The sequence below is a fragment of the Brassica napus genome, chromosome C3, assembly GCF_020379485.1.
Source record: "Brassica napus cultivar Da-Ae chromosome C3, Da-Ae, whole genome shotgun sequence".
NCBI classification, from domain to species: Eukaryota; Viridiplantae; Streptophyta; class Magnoliopsida; order Brassicales; family Brassicaceae; genus Brassica; species Brassica napus.
In genome coordinates, this window is record NC_063446.1 from 35243746 (window position 1) to 35265854 (window position 22109).

A 22109-nucleotide genomic window follows, 5' to 3' on the forward strand; every position below is an offset into this window, starting at 1 on the left:
ATGGTAATAGTTATTAACACAAATTTAACTTATGTAACAAATAGATTTTTATGTATTGTTATAAAATAGATACATATTTACATGTTTCTACTTTTAATCGGTTTTGTTCGGTTTATTCGGTTTAATCAGTTATATACCAAACCATATCCAAATCCTACGGTTTTTATAAAATTATATCCATTCGGTTTATATGGTATATACCAAAACCAAACCATATTGAACAACCCTAGTTGTGGGTAATGACAATTCAAGACGGCTAATTTCTGATTTACCCTGCTAACATATTAATTACACGTTATTATAATACACTCGGTAGCTATCTTAATGCATAGCCGTCTCCAAAATAAAATAGTTGTGTATCAATATGACCAACATGTTACATGGTTAACATAAAATGCATTGCTACCACATTAATTACATATGATTAAAATACAATAGCTAGTAATATTTATACATAGCCGTCTACGAACAAAAATACCTGCATATAAATATATACATCTATGGCACTGATAATAACATGGATGGCTTAAACGATAGCAGTGGCTAATGACAAAAAGTGCTCGACTAATTTTATTTATAAATTGCTAACACATAATTTACAGTAATAAAAAGATAGATATTCTAATGCATAACCTTATATGAAATATAATAGTTGCATATCAATATAAACGTAATTTCAGTGGTGATATTCAAACAAAGAGTTCTTTCTCCTCTCTTACAAAATAGCTAGTTAGGTGAATAATAACTTTAAATAAGACATGATGGTTACGAAGAAGAAAGAAAACTTGTTGGTTACATGTCAGTTATATGAAGTTTAACCTTCAAATATTATTTGTAAACTGTATTAGATAAACATGTAAATAATTACAATTGTTTTACTACATAAACAATTAACATAATTACTAAACACAAAATGTGTGTATATGCTATTTGATAGTTTGGTTACAACATGATATAATACATCTAAACTTTATATTAACCTGATACAAAAACTGAGCAACTTGAATACAAGAGTGACAATGAGCTAAACATCTCATGTTTAGCTAAAGTGGCTACGAAGAAGAAAGACACATCCTATTTCTTCGACATCTCCTCATATTCATCATAATAAGCCGTGTAATCGTCTTGTCAAAAAATCAGAATTAGCTTCTTCGTCTTCATTAATCGGTGAGCTCCGAGTCTTTTGTGTTGTGAGACGAAAGATGGTGACTTTTTCCCATCACCGTCAACACGCCCTCACGGGGCTTGATCACATGGATTAAGCGGCTAAACTCGTCCTCCCGCCTTGCGAGTACCGGTCGCCGCCGAACTGAGCTTTATCGTCATGAGGACGGTCATCGAAACCGAAAGTATGAGACTTGAAAATCTGATCAGCTGAAAATTTTCTATTAAATTTGTGAGATTACACAATCCAAATCAGAAACAATCTTTGAATTTATTCGCCTTGTTCTTTTCAGAGAGATGATACAAGAAAATAAGAACTTGTTTGCAGCCATAAATGAAAGAGAAAGACATAATACTTTTTTGTTTAATTTGATCAGAAGAAGACATAATACTTTTTAAAAAGTATGAAATATAAGTATAATGAACCTTCTGAGAATTTAGATAGCGTATGAGATTTGATATGTATTTGTTTTAGATACAGGGGCAAAATCACAATACTAAAAAACCAATATGCTGAGTCTGTAGGCTGCCACGTCACCAAAAATAATCAGCCAATCAGAACATTTCGTTTGGACACGTCAGACAGGCTTCGCGTTTTCTTTTTATTTGGAGTGGGCTTATGGGCTTTGTTCACATCGTTTATGGCCTTTATTTATTTTTTCAGCTCTCGCGTGAACCCGATAAAGACGGAGGTCACGAGGATTAGTCACGAGAGCTTCCCCTTTACCTTTTTTTCTTCTCCGCTTGAAACCCTAGAGTCCTCAATCGATCCACTTCTTCTCAATCAAAACTCCTCTTCTTCTCAATCAATCAATTTCTTCTTAATGATTTCGTTTCAGTTTCCTCTATTTCTCATCCTTTATATACTGATTTACTTTCGTTTGAAAAAAATCAAAACCCTTGATCTGCTCTAACCTAGATTCATGGCGATGAAACCGAATGGGAAGTCAATTGCCTCCTCTGATTACGATGAGAAAGTCATGTTCTTCAAAGATGTCTCGCTGGGTCACCACGAAGCTCAGTTGCGATTTCGGCTCATCCATTTCTGGGAGGCTTGGAACAGAGTGAAGAAGATGCTTATCGGCCTGGAGATGCTGCTCATCGACGAACAGGTACGGTATCTGGGTACCGACAAATGTAGATTTGACTACGGGTTTGTTCTACAATCGTCTTCGGTTTTTTTTTTCCTAAACTACTTTATTGATGAATATGTTTTCTTCCGACTTGATATAATTTCCACTAAACTTTATGAAATAAGTTTAAGTCATTGTTTCTTTAGAAGTTCACAGAGACGGTTATTTTTTCACGGTTATTTTTTTCCCTAAACTACTTGATTGATGATTCTGTTTGGTCGCGACTTTACATAGTTTCCAGTATAACTTTTCGAAATAAGTATATAGTTTAATTATTTCAAGATGTTCTTCGATTACTTATTTTTGTTTTGCTTATGTTTTTCTTTGCAGGTAGCTGTTATTCAAGGATTTATTTCTCCAGGACGTATTGAAAAATACTTGCCTCACATGAAGCGAGGATCTGTTTACAAACTCAACAACTTCTATGGATCCAGAAACAAGTCTGTGTTTCGGGTTGCTGATCATACCGCAACCGTGTCGTTCTCATGGAACTCAGAACTGTCGGTTCTTCAAGACTGTCGCACCCCTTTTGATGAAGACAGTTTCCGGTTTCATTCGTATGAAGAATTTCAAGCTCTCTCTGATCTCAAAGGAGATCTCTAAGGTAAGCTCTGTAATTCTCCACATAATGTCTTAGTCGTATTTCTAGATGATTGAATGTAATATCTAGACTTTGTTGCTGTTTAGATACAGAAAACTCGACTTAGCTGAATCAATGTTTTCGGTTTTCCATAATCATTCTCTGAATTAACTGTTTCAAGTGGTATATGTGGATCAGTGAAGTTAAAGTTTGAGAGTTTAGGGTTGTCTTAGTCATTCTCTGAAGTCGGTCTTCAAAGAAGCAAATTCTGATAAATGAAATTCATTTGTTCGAATTGTAACGTTAGATATCATAACTTACTACTCTCAGCTCTTGGATTTTATTGATCATCATAACGTAGGATTGTATAAATTGGTTCTGTTCAGTACTTTAAGACTATGTGTTTCTAGATTCTATGTGGTCACGAAATATTTAACTATTTATTTGGGGTCATCTTACTAACACTCTTGATGATTAATGGAATAGATGTTGTGGGCCACATGAAGTTGGTTGATGGTCAGAGTATCAATAAGTCCCCCGTGCTTGACGAAGTGGAGATAGCAAAGGCGAGGCGTCTTCTGGTTCATATCCAGTCACATGAGTATGTTTTCATTGTTTCTTAAACACCACTTCTCTTTTTTCCTCTTAACCATTCAGTATCGTTTTTTTTTTCAGTGGACCTGTGATGAAGCTTTATCTTTGGGACCAGGCTGCAAGAGACTTATGCAAAAAGTTTAATTCGTACGAAAACACACCCACTGTGTTACTGGTCACGACCGTAAACACAAAGACTCTCGGAGGTTAAATTTTTATCTTTAATATAGGTTTCTTACAGTTGCATATCTGCAGTTTGTGTTCTTAACTGGATTCTCCTTGATACAATAGGTACTCTTGCGTTGACCTCAATGTCCTCCTCGCGTGTATTTATGAACTACGATGTCCAACCTACTATTGATTACTTCGGCTGGTAAGTATTCATGTCATATGCATTTGAAATTTGCCTAAATGAGGTTCCCGCGTTACCTCATTGCAGTGAGTGACTGAATAAATGATCTCTACTCTGTCTCAGGTTGGGCTCTAATCCAGCTATTGCTGAGCAGGTTAATGCAGAGGTGGTAACTAAACGTGAGTCAATGACTATAGGGGATTTATTCTCCTACATTAAGGAGGAATCTGCAAAGGTAAAACTCAGGCTAGATATCTCTAATCAGTTAGAGAAGCTTATATGGTTATACTCTCTCGCAGGAAGCCTTTTTTGAGTGCACGGCTACAATCGATGATGTGGTGCATGGCTCTGCTTGGTACTACATTGCGTGCAGTGGGTGCCATACTAAGGTTACCAAAGGCCCAACTTCGTTGATTTGTACAAACAACAAGTGTGGGAAGGTTAACGTAGATGGTGTTGCGCAGTAAGAACTCTCACCTGACTTTTCAGTAACTCTTTATTGGTATTAGCTTCTAATTCATTCATAACAGGTACCGTTCAAAGATATCTGTTTATGACAACAGTGAGCAAGCTTTTTTGTACTACTTGGTGATGCTGGTCGTGAGCTGACTGGAAAGCCCGCATCGGAATTAGTCAGAAGCTATTTCGAGTTAAACTTTCATCCGACCATGTTCTGTGACGTGTTAACCTGACGCTGTTGTCCTTGAATGTCAGGGAAATGGAAACCAAGAAGATGACCATGAGGCACCTGTCCCGGAAGCTTTAATCAGCACAATCGGCCAAAGACATAAGTTTTGTGTCAAAGTGACAGAGCACAATTTATCAGGCAAGACCCGGTCGCTTACTGTGACCAAGATCCTCCCTCTAGACACTCAACCAGCCACGGTATCCTCGGAAGGAAACAACACTACTGCAACTTCAGAGGAAACATCCAAAAGCCGTGTGGATTCTGCAGAGGGGAGTAAGAGGACTTGTGACAGTGATGAGATAGAGGAAGCTAAACGCCATAAGTGTGGGAATTAGAGGTTCAGTACGTCTCCTAAACTTGCAAGGCTCATTGCAGTTTAAGTGTTTTTTCTCAGTTTCGTTTTTTACTCATGTTTTCCTTTCAGTTGAGTTTTCTTTTTTTCCAACATGTTATCTACTTCGAATGATTATGAAATCATTTGCTATGCACTATTACTTTGCTCCTTCAGGATTACTTTGCTGAGTTATTCATTTAGAATTCTATGCTGATTACAATTATATAGGTCTGAGGAACAAAGCATGAATTCCGCATATGTACGTGACTGTTAATGCATGAGCCATAGTATAAGATAGTCACCGTTAATACGTTACTGTCCGCATATGTACATTACTCTCCATTCCAAATATACAAAAAAAAAATGATAATATAAGATATGGCCATAGTTTTCGACGCCACCGTTTTGTCAAGTCAAACCGAGGAAGTTAATGTTGTTTCCTTCCACTAACGTAGCAAAATATTCTGATATACAAGCCAATAAATTTCTAATGCTCCTTCATATATACGCTAAGTTTAATCATCTACCATTATTACCATATACTGCTCAGAGGATCATTGAGCCATATACGATTAAATAAAAAAACCCAGCTTCATCTCTCCCATCTTCAAAATCCAGACTCAAACCACAATATAAGAACCTTCTTCTAAGCTCTCCTACATACGTATAATCTAGATCTCTAACACACAATCGGATCGTTTCTAAAATCAAGATCACAAACGGATGAAGAACACACCTTCTACACCACCTCTGGAAACATCAGGTAATATAATAACTCTACCACGTGATACTTATGTAATATTGACTGTGACATATCTACAAAGCTATGCATATTGTAAATTGACTGCACTTATACAATACAAATATTTTAATGTAGCCTCATAATTTAATATCATCGTTTTTCTTTTCTATTAAAATTATTTGTTTTATTATGCCAGAAAACTTTCAAACTAAACTTAGATCCTCCGGGTAATCAAAACTCCAAACTTATCAATTATGTGACTCAAATCAGGCCACAGAAATCTAACCACAAAACTGCCATTAAATAAAAATCCTAACGTTGATCAGCTTGATAGATTTTTTTTTTTTAAAAACAAATAAATGTTATCTAAAATGTTAAAAACATATAAAGAGCTTGGAGAATTTGGGGAGTATTATTAGATGGTTCTACTAAACCATATTAATGGAAAAAAAACATATTACTAACGCAAATATTTTTAAATTCAAAACTCAGATACAGTTTTACTAAACTTATAAAATAGAATTCAATCATATTGTAGTATAATTACATATAGACTATAAAATTGAGAATAGAATTATAGATGAGATGCAACTGATCCCCACAAATCTGTTAAAACTTACTAAGGTTAGTAATCAATTATTAAAAAAAACATAAATTATTTTTCGTGGACTTGTTTGTATACTATAGAAAACACTGTATTTTACTATCTTTTTATTAACTACATATAATAGAACCTGGAATTCTCATATATGACTATTTCTTTTTTATAAGAGTTAGAGTTAATAAGGAAAGAACATGTATATGGTTTGATAAACATAAGATAATTCCTTTTTAAATAAGAACGTGGTAAAAAAAATTAAAAAACTATCTATATAGTAAAATTAATTAAAACTCATATTTATAAAAGTTACCTAACTCTACTATTAGAAGTTTTGTAGGTATGACAACTGTGATATCATATGAACTTCTTCTTATTTGTATGAATGAAGTGTGTTATCTCCGCACTTAACAGAAGATAGTATATATATATATTATCTATATAAAAACCATTACAATAATATTTTTTAATAAAAATAATAAATAATTAAACAAATATTAATTTTAAATATATGATAACCTTTTAAAAATAATTTCCTGTATTATTACTGTATTAAATTTTATACAAGCTCACATATTTTTAGTTCTTTTTATTTAATACATATAATAGAAACTGGAGTTCGCATATATTATTATTTCCATTTTAATAAAAGTTAGTGTTAATAAGGAAAAAAACATGTATTTGGTTTGATAATCATAAGATAAAACTCTTTTAATAAGAAAGTGGTAAGAAAAGTAAGAATATTTATCTATATAGTCAATGAATTTCTTTTTCTTTGTATGAATGATATGTGTTTTGCTTGCACTCGCGGGACTAATAATTTTCAAAATTATACACATATTATCAATTCAAAAACCCTTAGAATAAATTATATTTATTTTTATGAAATATTTAATAATTAGCTAAATATTAATTTTTAATATATGATAAACTTTTTAAATAATTTACTACACTATCTATTACCAAAATGTTTCGTTTAATATGTAAAATGAAACTAATACCCTAGATATATGAAAAATTAAAAAATTAAAAAAATAACAAAATTAAAAATGTAAAAAAATAAAAATTGGGGAAAAATTGAGAAAAATAAGAAAATTCAAATTCAAAGTTTTTTTAATTTTATTGTTTTGATAAATTTATTATGCCGAAGTTTTTTTTTTCAAATTTTCTTAAAATTACGAAATTTCATATTGTTAAATTTTAATCAATACGGTTATTAACTAACGTATTCATAATATGTGAGTTTTTTCAAATTTAAAATGAAACTAATACCCTCATATACTATGTCCTACATAATACATAGCTTATATACATAAAAATTCTGCATTATTTTATTTTCACACCACAAAATTTATTGTAACGATGAGTTTAAAATATACCATAAACTTTATTTGTGATATGTTGTTTTCCCATAAATTTACAGAAAATAGTATATAGATATATTATAAACACCTTCCTAAATTTTTTTCATCCAGAAACTTCTACCGGGATCACGCATAAAAGAAAAAGAGGACGCCCACTCGGAGCACGCAACAAATCCAAAGGTGTGTCATTACTCTGAAGATATATTATTTTCTACTCCACAAGCATACTGTTTTAAATTATGAATATATTTTGTAGTCAATCAGATATGCGATCCACCGAGGTTCAAACCAAAATATTATGATTGTAAGTTTAAATGGATTGTAATAATATATTCTTCATCAGAACTGTCAAAAATAATAATATATATATATATATATATATATATATATATATATATATATATATTCTTCATCAGTATCTATTGATAAACTAATTGAGTTATCTAATTTAATCGTATAGGTGGATGTGATAAATGTGACCTTTACGGTATAAAATCTTTTCAGCCTATAAACATTATTGTTCCTCAATCTCTTATGCTTATATTCTCTTAAATGGATCACTTACCATTTAACCAGTGAGACACAAAAACGCACGAGGGATGAGAAAATCCATCTTACTATCCAAACGAACGTCATCCCTGCCGCAAGGTAACTATCTCTGTCAACCATAAAACACTTAAGAAACGATTACAAAACCTTATACGTCTCATCTGCATATGTTATATGCATAGGTCTACATGCTCCACGAGAATCCCATGGCTTACACCCAACAAGAACTGCGAAGAAAGGTACATATTTTAAACTACTATTTTAAATCAGTGTCGAGAATGAGCACGATAATTTAGAAACCAATTTCGATAAATGTTAGATAATTCAGATGATAAATTTTGGTTGCCAATAACCTTCAATGCGGATTTCTAATATCTTAAAAGAAATTTTGCTTTATGTGTTTTTCAAAATGGCTTCTGGGCCTACATATTACAGGCAATCATATATATATTATATAGCTCTTAGCAAATATTAAACGCTTTTAACTATAAAATATTAAACACAATATGTCTTAAAAAATTGAAACACGTTTAACCACAGATAAATGCTCCACATCTAAAGCTGAAGATAACCCCATCGTAGCATGCACAAAATGTGGTGCATTAATGTGGACTTCGGAGAGCACTGGTAAAGACTCCAGAACAGGTGAACCAACATTTACAATTTGCTGTAACCATGGCCAAATAAAGCTTCCACCGATAAATCAACACCCACCCCTGTTAGAAGAACTTCTTCAGTATAGGTGGTTTCGAGATACTATCCGAGTCTATAATTCTGTGCTGGCTTTAACCTCCATTGGAATGAAGATGGATTATAGTGTGGTGAATGCTCCCGGACCTTGCACTATACGAATCTAAGGTCAAACACACCATAGAATTGGCTCGCTTATACCGCGACAAGGCCGTCCTCCCGAATATCTCCAGCTTTATATATTTGATACGGGCAACGAAGTCAGAAACCGTTTAAATGCGATGGGCCAAACCTCAACAGAAGGTAACCTTGACGAGACAACCTTAGCGCGCCTCATCGAGATGATTGACGAGAATAATTGTTTAGCTAAGCTTTTTCGATGGGCGCGCAACTACTACGAAGGCAGCGGGCAAGAGTTTAATCTTAGGTTGCTCTCAGATAAAGGGAAAGGGAAAGAATACGATCTTCCGAGTACGAGTGAGGTCGCATGCCTTATCGTAGGGGATATGTCATCAACAATTGGAGTACGAGATATAGTTGTCCGATTCCAATCCGACACTTTGCAGCAGATACGTGACGATCACCCTCTATACATGACCCTCCAATATCCTCTTCTCTTTCCATATGGTGAGTATGGATTTCACCCCGAGATCCCCTTACATCTTGAGACAGGCAAATCGAGAACAAGGAAATTCCTGACCATACGCCAGTACTACGCTGCTCAGATACAGACACGTCTTAACCAAGGGATGACATTGGTTAAAGGTGGTCGTCTCCTCCATCAATATGATGTGGACTTTTTTACAACAATCGAAGAAGATCGGCTAAGATGGGCGAGGTATAACCAAGATGTTTTGAGAGCCGAGCTCTACAGTAATGTACTCGATGCTGTTAGCAAAGGTGACACCGATGCTAAAATTATTGGTCAAAGGTTCATACTGCCGCCAAGTTTCACCGGCGGGCCCCGGTACTTAGTTGAAAAATACCATGATGCGATGGCTATTTGCAGAAAATATGGGAATCCAGATTTGTTTATCACAATGACGGCCAATCCTAATTGGAAAGAGATTAGAGAACACCTTGATAGATACGGTGGAGACTCCCCCAATGATAGACCTGACATTGAATGTTGGGTATTTAAGGTGACCCGTGGAAATACATCGGTTTCTTACTCGTGCAAAGGATTTCAAAAACGGAACTTTCTTCAAGCCATACACAGCAGCTCTCCACAGAATAGAGTTTCAAAAAAGAGGCCTCCCTCATGCACATATATTATTGTGGTTTGGAAACTCTTCTAGAACACCAAGTTCAGAGGAAGTGGATGAGATTATTTCAGCAGAGCTCCCAAACAGAGAAGAAGACGCTGAAGCTTACAATTTAGTGACAAAACACATGATCCATGGTCCATGTGGTGTCATTAATCCGAAGTCACCGTGTATGGAAAATAAAGTGTGCACAAAAAAGTATCCTCAGCCGTATAATGGGAATACTTCGATTGACAAATCAGCATATGTATTATATCGTCGCCGCCGGAATGAAACTGAGCCTCTGGTAAGGAATGGGGCAATCCTAAACAACACGTTCGTTGTACCTCATAACATTAAGCTCCTAAAGAAGTATGAAACTCATATTAATGTGGAATGGTGTAATCGTACAAGTGCAGTGAAGTACTTATTCAAGTACATAACCAAGGGTGTTGACAGAGCATCCGCAGTTATAGAAAAAGGAAATACGGCAACTACCTCTGACACAGTGGCATCCGGGGAACCAACGGAAAGAGTGATGAAGCAACGAAATGAGATCCAAGACTACATCGATGCTCGGTATTTATCAGCTTGCGAATCTATGTGGCGGAATTTCGCATTCCACATACACAAAAGGAAGCCATCAGTTGAGAAGCTTATCATTCACCTAGAAGGCGAACATAACATCACAATAAAAGCAACTGATAACCTCGGCCGTGTAATCCGCAAGCCAGGTATTGAGAAAACAATGTTTACTGAATGGATGGTCTTATGCAGAAGGTCAGAGTTTGCTGGGACATTAACCTATGTGCAAATACCAGAATTTTTCGTGTGGAACAACACTACCAAAGTCTGGTCTGAACGTAAGAAAGGAAAAACCATTGGACGAATCGTGGCTGTCCATCCATCAGCAGGAGATCAATATTATTTGAGGATCCTCATTAATAAGATCAAGGGTCCTAGGAGTTATGACGAGCTGAAAACGTTTAATGACGTGAGATACCCTGACTTCAAATCAGTTTGCCACGCCCGAGGCTATTTGGACGATGATGTTGAATGGCTCGAGAGTATGTCAGAGGGTGCTAGAACAGCCACCCTATACCAACTCCGCGATATGTTTGTCACATTCCTAACCAACTGCTTCGTTGCAAGCCCTAAAGACCTATGGGAACACTCATGGAAATCAATGAGCGAGGACATACTTCACAAAAGACAAAGGATCTTGGGTCACACAAATCTGGAACTGGATGATGAGACCCTTGAGCAATACACGTTAATCGAAGTGGAAAAGTTGATGCGCATGCATGACCGCTCATTAAATGATATTAAAGATATGCCAAAGATCAAACCTGTTTTGCTAAAAGAATTGGGGAAAAGTTTGTGGAACCAAGAAATGGATTAAGATGTTGCTGAGGAAATACTGAGACATGACCAGTAGTATAACTTACTTAATGTCGAGCAGCGTGCGATTTACGAATCAGTCTTAAACTCTGTTGATAAAAAGGATGGGAAACTATTCTTCGTATATGGTGCAGGTGGCACAGGAAAAACATTCCTATACCAAACCATTATATCCAGACTTCGCTCAAGAAAGGAAATCGTTCTCCCGGTTGCTTCTTCAGGAATAGCCGCATTGCTACTACCAAACGGGAGAAAAGCTCATTCTCGCTTTAATATTCCTTTGAAGCTCGACGAAAATAAGCTCTGCAACATCAAACCAAATACAATGCTGGCTGAACTAATCAAAAAAACGGACCTCATAATTTGGGATGAGACACCTATGACACACAAGCATGCTTTCGAAGCACTAGACAAAAGTTTGAAAGACATAATGTCTATAAAAAATCCACCCGCAAAAGATCAAACTTTTGGCGGCAAAACTGTTTTGTTAGGTGGTGACTTTAGACAGATCCTACCATTAATTCCACAAGGCAGTAGAGCTGATACTGTCTTAGCTTCGATAACTCATTCATATTTATGGAATATCTGCCACAAGTTCCCTTTAAAAACAAATATGCGAGTCAATCATGACGAGAAAGAGTTCTCTGAGTGGCTTCTCAAGGTCGGGGAAGGTCGTCCAGAATCAGGACAAGAAGATGAAGATGATGGCTACCATGACCAAATGATAACCGTCGACAACTCATTGGTACAAGAGACTAAGGACGAGTCATTAAAACAAGTTGTCGATGCTGCGTATGGTGATGTCAACCAATTAGAGGCCTCCCAGAGTTCCTACACTGATAAAGCTATACTTACACCCCGAAATGATACAGTAGATGAAATTAATGCATATACAATCTCCAAAACCGGCGGGGAGGCAAAAGACTACTACAGTAACGATAGCTTTGAGGTTTCGGAGACTCAATCTAACCAAAATGATACATTATACGCCATTGAGTATCTCAATTCCATGGAGTTTCCAGGCTTGCCATCCCATAAACTCACTCTCAAAGTTGGGGCCCTGATTATGCTTCTGCGAAACATAAATCAAACAAAAGGATTATGTAATGGTAACCGTATGATCCTGACCCACATAGGCGAAAGAGTGCTTAAGGCAGATATAATTACTGGCTCACACATTGGAAAAGAAGTTTTGATCCCAAGAATTATCCTCTTGCATGGGGATACAAAGCTACCGTTCACTTTACGTCGACGAGAATTTCCTATCAGATTGTGTTAAGCAATGACAATAAACAAAAGCCAAGGGCAAATCTTAAAAGAGGTTATCCTATATCTACCTAGACCGGTCTTCGCACATGGTCAGCTCTACGTGGCCCTCTCACGTGTAACAATCAAAGCAGGACTAAAAATCATCAAAGGCGAAGACTCACACAAACAAAAAGTGAAGAACATAGTCTACAAAGAAATCTTCAACCCCATTCGTTCCCATGAGAGTAAGTGATATTGAAAACTCAGAATCTCATTGAAGGTTCCTACAGTGGTGATATACCTAATAATTCACATTTATCTGCTACGCAGTATCCGAGCTACCCCCAGGAATGATTCAGAATTAAAACTCCTTCCCTGATGATGGATACCTCCCTACTTCCAAGTACGTCTCCCTACTCTCTTAACTAATTAAACTGATTCCTAATACTAATTATGTTCACCAATTCTTTCAAAATAATTTGCAGGCTCTCAACTCAAGAAAATCCCATCACATCTACCACCTTCTTCGTCAAAAGTCCACCATCTTATTTATGATTTCCGCTTCTCTGTTTTAAGACCTCAGCATATGCTCTTAATAATCATAATCACTATTCTGCTTCTAAACATAATTCACAACAAACTTAAATTTTCAAGAGATTCAGGTTATTATTTTTGTATGACTTTGTGGGTTGCGTTTTTGGTTTATATTTGCAAGAGTTGAGGTTCTACACAGAATACATATAACTGATCGACTGTACTTTTGACAACCACAAAAGTTTGACAAATCAAACAAATAAAACATAAAACATCATCACTTGTGCGTTTGGGATTAAAATAATATAAAATAACTCCAAACTATCGAAGATTATCCCCTATAATAAATAAGTTTAAAAGCATTTTCCGCGCCTAAAAATCTCAAACGATATAGTATCAGTAAGTACCAATACCCATCGATAATACTTTTTCTATTTTTTTTATCATTCAATTATTATTTTACACCTACCACTATTTTACATTTAACATAATTTAGACAACAAATGTATTAATCTAATATGATATTCTACTTTAACATTTTCATACAATATCACCCGGGCGTAGCCCGGGAACAGCCCTAGTCATCAATAAATTTATGGAACAGTGTCTTCACAGTGAATTTTGATATATCCCTAATTATCCTATAATGTTTGTGTTGGAAGTTCAAATACTCTAAAAAAAAATTTGGAACAACATAAATGATTATTTAATAGAAGTCAGTTTTTTATGTGTTGGGCTCACGTTAACTCTCACGGTGGTTTATTATATTTACATCTTTGATGAATTAAATATATTATTAGTGATTTCTTTTTTTTATAATTATTATTAGTGATTTCCATTAATAACAATTATCTATGTTTCCTTTTTCTTAATAAAACTATGATTAACTTTTAATATAATTTTCTTTTTTTTTAAACACATAAATAATAAAAAGAAATTTTTTATAAAATATAAACATATACATTTATATAAAAACGAATTTAGTTTTTTTATTCTTTATATTTCCTACAACAAAAATAAAAAATTCAATAACTTTTAAAAATTTATACTTATAAATATATAAAATAACCTAACAAAAACTTAACAATATAATAATTCAGATATATTTTTCTAAAAGATAATAATATTTTTATTATAAATATCTTTTGATCTAATAATTAATAAGAAAATAATTTGGAACAACATAAATGATTATTTAATATCTTATTTTTTACAAAAATTATTATATCTTATGATTATTTTAAAACCAAATAAATATTTTATAATGTGAGGCTACAACAATATAAATAATATTTTCTTATTTATCATTATATTTTTGATTGAATGATTAGAATTTTCATAACAAAATTTATTAACATTTCAATTTTTTTTAATTTAATGGAAAACAGCATATAGCAAATTATACACAATCCTACAAAAATATATTTTTTTATCCTAAGATAAAAGTAACAAGATGAGCTTATTTTAGTTTAATTGTAACCAAAAAAAAAACTGTGATCAGAAAACCTATACAATTCAATATACTAAATTATGAAAAATCAAATCAAACAATTATTAAGATTTATTGTGTAGTAGTGTTATGTTTATTAATGCAATTCTGATTTAATATTTATGTTTCCTATTTTCTAAAACAATATATACATTTATACGAAAAAACACCAATATATTTACAAATATAAGAAAATGAACTTAACTACATGAAATTAAGAAAATAATAGTCCAATTTTAATATAATTAAAAAATCATTTTTTAATTTAAAATAATAGATATAATTTAACACAAAAATAAATATTTGAAACTATACAAAATATTATATGTGAAATCATATATCCTATTAAGATGAGAACATAATAATACATAACAAACTGACTTTTCAAATAATATTATAGAGATTATAAATTAACTTAAAAGTTATTAACAAAGAATTTTATTTTATCAATTGTTTTAATTCAATCATTACGTAAATGTTTGTATCAGTGCATGAGCACAGGAAAATCATCTAGTAAGCAAAAACAGAAGGAGTAGTAGAATAACCAGATAAAAATAAATTATAAATAATTGTTAGTACTATAAAAATAAGATAAATAAAAGATGAAGTAATATTGGTTATTTGTGCATGAAAGACTGATTTAGAAACATTAAATTGAAATTTGGTTTTGAATTTATAAAACAAAAAAAAAATGATATTTAGAACTTTAGAATAAATATGTTATTTTTTTGACGTATTTAATGTTTTTGCTATGGCTTTCATTTATTATTGTAATTTAAAAGGTTGAAGCATTTAGGAAAGTTGTATGCTTGCCACCATCATGAATATCAGGAAACTCTTTGAACTGCTCGCAACACGCTAATCTTCAAGGATCAGACCTTCTCTCCTGTGGAAGTAGCTACGAAAGCACTAAGATTAGCTCATGACTGAACTTTCGCGCAAGGTTTAAGGAACAAACAGCCAATCAAGCGAAGATCTTACCCAAATCGCCTCAGTTCCAACCCGACTAGAACACGAGAATGACATGTAAAACGGACACCGCCTGGAACAAGCTATCGAACAGAACAGGTCTTGCCTGGATCTTCACGGATTCAACAGGAACTTGCAAGCAAAGAGGAGCGATGACCCAAGACTTTGTCACCAGCCCACTGATCACAGAAGCCCTAGCTCTCCGATCGGGAATCATCACTGCAGTAGCTATGGGGATCTCAGATTTTCAGATGTTGTCTAACAACTCAACGCTAGTTACATGCAGAACTCAGAGATCTATGGTATCGTGAGAGATATCCAGCAAATCTCTCTTGCCTTTGTCGATATCATTTTTTCTCATGTTTCTCGCTTAAAGGTGATGCTTATGCACAGAGCTTTTGCTTTTAATCCTTGTCTTGACTCGATTCAATTCGTCATCATAATTAAGAAGTTGGTCTCAAGACATTCATAGGAATCTCTTGATTGAGCAAAGAATTGTCTCTTGCAAACCCTATTTGCGAGATTGATCGTTCAAATCCTATCCTTACGCTGCGTCATCTTTGTTGCCTGAATCTTTGTCCCTTTGTTCTTCTTTCTCTTTTTGCTCCCTCTTGCTTCGATGGCTTCTTCGATCCAAAAAAACTCAGAAGAGCTCCTTGTTCCTACGTCATTCTTCGTCGCAATTCCCGATGGTTCATCGGACATTGACAATCTCCCTCTCGCACTTCTTTCTTATGTTGGAGCTCGATCTCAAAGTGCCAACGAAGCTGGTACCGCATGGACATGACTATTCCAGTAACATTTACTCTCGTATTTTAATATTGTTGGTAGTTACGTAGTAACGTGGGAGATTAATAAATTATCATCTATTAACCGCTAATTAAGTGGATCCCGTGCCAAAGAAGGTGGTATGTAGTTGACCTTTCCATGACATGTATACTAGTATTCTAATATCTTCGCGTACAGCATTCAGATTAATAATAACGAAATATAGTAATCATTTATGTACAGATCCACTATTTTAGGTGGATCCGCATGGCTAAGACCGTGATTAACTCCAGTTTCTTAACTAAGATTCTTAGCTTCGGGTAAGAGACGCTTTTTATCTTTTCTTAGATTTTAATTAAGAAAAACTAAGAATCGTCTTTTAAATAAGAGATATAAGAGTCGTCTCTTAACCGAAAATTGTAAAAAAAAAATATCAAATCATGAGCTAAGAACCTCGGCTAAGAGACCGGGGTTAATCATGCTCTAAGAAAGTGTACCTAATTCACAGCTCCCATGACATTAACACTCATATTTTAATATTCTCACGTTACTCACGTATTACCTGAGAAATTAATATTTTTAGAAATTATTATATTATCACTTTTGAACCTGAAATACTAATATCACCTATAACCTTAGTTAGCGGATAATATTTTCTTCAACAGATTAAGATAGAAAGTGGACGGTTAGTGTTTAAGATAGCCTTCGTATTTAGAAAGAGAATTTTGTACTAAAGCTTTGTGTTTGAAGATTTCTTGGAGAATCTTAAAACTCTTTCTAAAATGTTTTCTTTCTGTTATTTTGCTTGATTCTTGATGATATTACAACTGAGCTCTACACTCCCATTTATACTAGTGGAAGAGTAATTACAAGCTAATTCTAGAGACTTCTCCATCTTCTACACACTTCTTCATCTTTCTCCATTTTTCTCTAGATATTTCTTCTTCTTGGGCTAAGGCTTCACTGTGATTTGTTAATTTTGGGCATAAGGAGGAAAATCCAACAAATCTCCCCCTTCCCGGCTTACCCCGAAAACGTCGCCATACCGGCGCCTTTGCAGCAATCTTCAAACTTCTTGATCGGTAATACCTTGGTCATAAAGTCTGACCACTTTTCGTTTGTGTGTACCTTGATGAGATATATGAGCTTCTCTTCAAGAACTTCTCGGATCCAATGATGTCGGATATCGATGTGCTTTGATCGAGAGTGAAACGTTGGATTCTTTGCTAAGTGAATAGCACTTTGGTTGTCACATAGCATGTACTTGTCTTGCTTTACTCTCAACTCAAGCAAGAAGTTTCTTCATCCATAGCATCTCCTTGCACGCTTCCGTTGCTGCGATATACTCCGCTTCCGTGGTGGATAAGGCAACACACTTTTGTAGCTTTGACTTCCATGAAACAGCTCCCCCTGCAAAGGTAGTCACAAATCTTGATGTCGATTTCCTTGAATCTTTATCCCCAATCCAATCTGCATCGGTGTAACCGTTCAACTCCAATTTTTCATTGCCAAAACATAGACACTTCTTCGTTGTGCCTCGTAGATAGCGTAGGATCCACTTAACTGCTTTCCAATGCTCCTTTCCTGGATTCGCTAGAAAGCGACTCACTACTTCTACATCATAGGCAATGTTGGGTCTGGTGCACACCATAGCATACATGAGACTACCCACTGCTGATGCATATGGGGTAGTCTTCATTTCCTCTTTTTTCCTTCTCACTTGTTGGACTTTGCTTCGAACTTAGCTTGAAATGTCCACCAAGTGGAGTGCTCACCAGCTTTTCTTTGTGCATGTTGAATCTCTCCAACACCCTTTCTACATATCGTTCTTGGGACAACCATAAAAGCTTCTTTGGCCTATCCCGAGTGATCTTCTTTCGAAGAATCTGTCTCGCTTGTCCCATATCTTTCATCGCAAAACACTTTCCCAAATCTTTCTTCAATGCGGCTATCTTGTTGCGATCTTGGCCCACAATTAGCATATCGTCAACATAGAGGAATAATATGAGAAATTCGTTGCTTGCGTACCTTTTTATGAAAACGCAATGATCATTCCTGGTTTTCTTGAAGTTGTGATCCACCATGAAGGAGTCAAACTTCTTGTACCATTGTCTTGGGGCTTGCTTGAGGCCATAAAGACTTTTCTTTAATCGGTACACCAAGTCTTCTTTTCCTGGAACCTTGAATCCTTTAGGTTGCTCCATATAGATCTCCTCCTGGAGTTCACCAAGTAGAAAGGCCGTCTTGACATCGATTTGTTCAATCTCCAAGTCTAGAACCACTGCTAGACCAAGAACCACTCTGATAGAGGACATCTGCACCACTGAAGATAATATTTCTTCAAAATCTATGCCTTTATTCTGGTTGAATCCTTTCACAACCAATCGGGCTTTGTATCTTGGATTTGAGCTTCTCTCCTCATACTTCAACCTGTACACCCACTTGTTCTTCAAGGCTCTCTTTCCTTTTGGTAGCTTCATCAGCTCATAAGTGCGATTATCATGCAAGGATTGCATTTCATCTTGCATAGCCTCAACCCATTCATCTCTATGAGTATATCCTATGGCCTCCTCATAGCTTTGAGGCTCCCCCTCATAAGTAATAGTAACGTACTCATCTCGAAAATGTCTTACAGATGGTCTTGCCTCTCTTCCAGACCTTCTTGGCTCATGTTCTTCCTCTGGCTCAACTTGATCTTCTTCTTCACTTTCATCACCATTCATATCCATGATGGGATCTCCTTCGCCATCATCTCCAATCACTTGTTCATGATTTTGGGGCTTATGAGAATCTTCATTCCTTACAACCCTTAGCTTTGGTTTCTTTGATTTATTGATGTCTTCGATTGTTTGATCTTCGAAGAAAAAAAATCTCTGCTCCAGATAACTTTTCTGTTAACTGGATCCCAAAGCCGATAGCCGAAATCATCTCTTGGTGACCCAAGATAGATGCACTCTTTAGTCTTGGAGTCTAGCTTGGCTCGTTCATCCTTAGGGATATGGACGAACTCTCTGCAACCGAACACCTTCAAATGGTTGTAAGAGACCTTCTTACCCGACCAAACTTCCTCCGGGACATCGCCTTCCAAAGGAGCTGATGGTGTAAGATTTATGACGTTCACTGTAGTATTTATGGCTTCTCCCCAAAATGGCTTGGGTAGTTTAGCGTGAGAGAGCATACACCGAACTCTTTCTATGATCGTTCGATTCATTCTTTCAGCTAGCCTATTCAGTTGTGGCGTCTTTGGTGGTGTCTTCTCCATTCTGATTCCATGAGCTTTGAAAAACGCTTCAAAGGGACCTCAGTACTCTCCGCCATTGTCAGATCGAACACACTTGAGTTTTTGACCCGTACTTTGTTCTGCTTGGGCTACAAACTCCTTGAAAGCATCAAGAACTTGATCTTTTGTTTTCAAAAGATGTATCCACACCTTTCTTGAATGGTCATCAATAAAGGTGACGAAATATGATGCACCTCCATTGGATTTCTCGGACATGGAGCTTACGTCAGTATGCACAAGATCGAGAATATGCTTTCTTCTCATAGGCGTAGATGATCTTCGAAAAGCGACTCTATGTTGTTTTCCGGGTAAGCAATTGTGACATGGTGAGAGAGAGACCTTTCATATAGGAAGAAGTTTCTTTCGAAAAAGTATGTTTAAACCTTTCTCACTCGTATGCCCGAGTCTTCGGTGCCATATATCCATGTCATCACTTCCGACATTTACTTCTTCCTTGCAAAGCTTGGCTTGTGTTACATATAAAGAGCCTTCTTTTCTTCCTCGAGCCATGATCAAACTTAGCCATGATCAAACTCCCTTTGGTTAACTTCCAACTGCCACCACCAAAACGGGTATCCAAACCGGCATCATCAAGCTTCCCGGTTGATATGAGATTGAGTCGGATGTTGGGAACATGCCACACATCCTTGAGAACTATCTTACATCATGTGTTTGATGTAAGAGTAACATCCCCCTTTCCAACAATCTTTCTTCTTCTTTGATTTCCCATTTGAACATTACCAAAGCCACCACTTGGGTAGGTAGTGAAGAAGCTTCTATGAGGGGTGACATGAAAAGACGCACCAGAATCAATAATCCATGAGCTATCATCAGAGCTAAGATCACATTCTCCAACGAGATATAATTCTTCGCTCTGGTCTTCCACAATGGTGGTAGTCTTGTCTTCATGCTTCTTTGTATGATTGAACTGGTCTGGTTTGATATTATCGGCTTGTGTGTCTTTCTTGAAAGACCGACATTCCGACTTCATGTAACCCGGCTTGCCACAAAAATAGCAGGTAACTCTTTGACGTGACTTGGATCTTCCTCGAGATTGGTCTCTTCCTCTGCTTATGTTGTGACCACGAGTCTCTTCTCAACCCCGTCTATCAACAATGTTAGCTTCTGAATAAGAACTCGAACCTCGCTCCTTCCTGCCAACTTCTTCATTTTGAAGGCTATCAGTGACGGTGTCCATGGTAAGGTTTCCCTCCGGTGCTGAATTGCTTAGAGTAACAACTAGTGTGTCCCAACTCTCCGGTAGTGAACTAAGGCGTAAAAGGGCTTGCATTTCGTCTTCAACCTTCAAATCAACTTTGTTAAGCTGATTTACAATCCCCTTGAAATTGTTCAAGTGCTCCATCATGCTCTGGCCATCCTTGTACTCCAACTTTACCAACCGTCGAACAAGAAGAGCTTTGTTTCGAGGTGTTTTCTTTTGAATCATGGATTCAAGTTTTGTCTATAATTCAAAAGCATTTGTGTAGGTAGAGACATGTTCAAAGAGAGATCGGTCGACATACTTGCGTATTACGGCAACCGCTTTTCAATTAAGAATCTCTCATGCTTTATCATCCTTTCCTCCCGGTTTATCCTTCATGATGATGGGCTTACGCAAATCCTTGCAATAAAGGTGATTTTCCATCGTCGGTTTCCAATAAAAGAAGTTGTCTGTCGTGAGCTTGAGCATGTCACCTTCAAAGGTAACGGTGGCCTCCATCTTCACTTCTTCAAAGATAACGGTAACCTATCTCTGATACCAGCTGTTGGGAAAGTTAGCAGATAATATTTTCTTCAAGAGGTTAAGATGGAAAGTGTACGATTAGTGTTTAAGATAGCCTTCGTATTTTGAAAGGGGATTTTGTACTAAAGCTTTGTGTTTGAAAATTTCTTGTAGACTCTTAGAACTCTTTCTAAAATGTTTTTTTTCTATTGTTTTGCTTGATTCTTGATGATATTACAAGTGAGCTCTACACTCCTATTTATACTAGTGGAAGAGTAACTACAAGCTAATTTTAGAGACTTCTCCATCTTTTACACACTTCTTCATCTTTCTCCATTTTTCTCTAGATATTTCTTTTTCTTGGGCTAAGGTTTGATTGTGATTTGATTAATTTTGGGCTTATGGAGGGAAATCCAACACCTTAACATGTTACTGATTTTTTCAAGATCAACGAGCTTAACTATGGCGATATCTCACGTCTGCTTTTTGTACTCGCATCACTCGTCATCTTACCTGCTTTGTACGCCGTCCGTTTTGAATATTGCAACAGTACGTATCGAATTTCTATTCTCGATTTTTCATTCTGCAAGTTTTTTTTTTGGTTCTAACCTCTTTTTATTACTTGTTAAATCAGTTTACCATTAAGAGAGGCTTGATTTCACTGA

General features: G+C 35.7%; 3 protein-coding genes across 5 annotated transcripts; all 3 read left to right on the forward strand.

Annotated features, from left to right (window-relative positions):
* Positions 1–218: 218 nt before the first annotated feature.
* Positions 219–5005, forward strand: LOC125583711. Of its 3 annotated transcripts, none has more exons than XM_048751156.1 (8): positions 219–2276; positions 2628–3478; positions 3553–3677; positions 3763–3844; positions 3947–4058; positions 4123–4286; positions 4354–4455; positions 4538–5005. In XM_048751156.1, exons 2-7 carry the CDS (start codon positions 3348–3350, stop codon positions 4430–4432), a joined length of 693 nt encoding a protein of 230 aa, XP_048607113.1. In that variant the 5' UTR covers positions 219–2276; positions 2628–3347; the 3' UTR covers positions 4433–4455; positions 4538–5005. The 3 variants fall into 3 exon arrangements, with proteins under 3 accessions (XP_048607113.1, XP_048607114.1, XP_048607112.1); XM_048751157.1 differs by having other exon boundaries at positions 2628–2901; positions 3364–3478; positions 4354–5005; XM_048751155.1 differs by having other exon boundaries at positions 4354–5005.
* Positions 5006–9069: 4064 nt separating this feature from the next.
* Positions 9070–11434, forward strand: LOC125583037. Its single transcript, XM_048749576.1, has 2 exons — positions 9070–9921; positions 9971–11434. The coding sequence occupies exons 1-2, from the start codon at positions 9070–9072 to the stop codon at positions 11432–11434; spliced, it is 2316 nt and encodes a 771-aa protein (XP_048605533.1).
* Positions 11435–12046: 612 nt separating this feature from the next.
* LOC125583038 lies at positions 12047–12712 on the forward strand. Its single transcript, XM_048749577.1, has one exon. It carries the CDS (start codon positions 12047–12049, stop codon positions 12710–12712), a length of 666 nt encoding a protein of 221 aa, XP_048605534.1.
* Positions 12713–22109: the final 9397 nt, after the last annotated feature.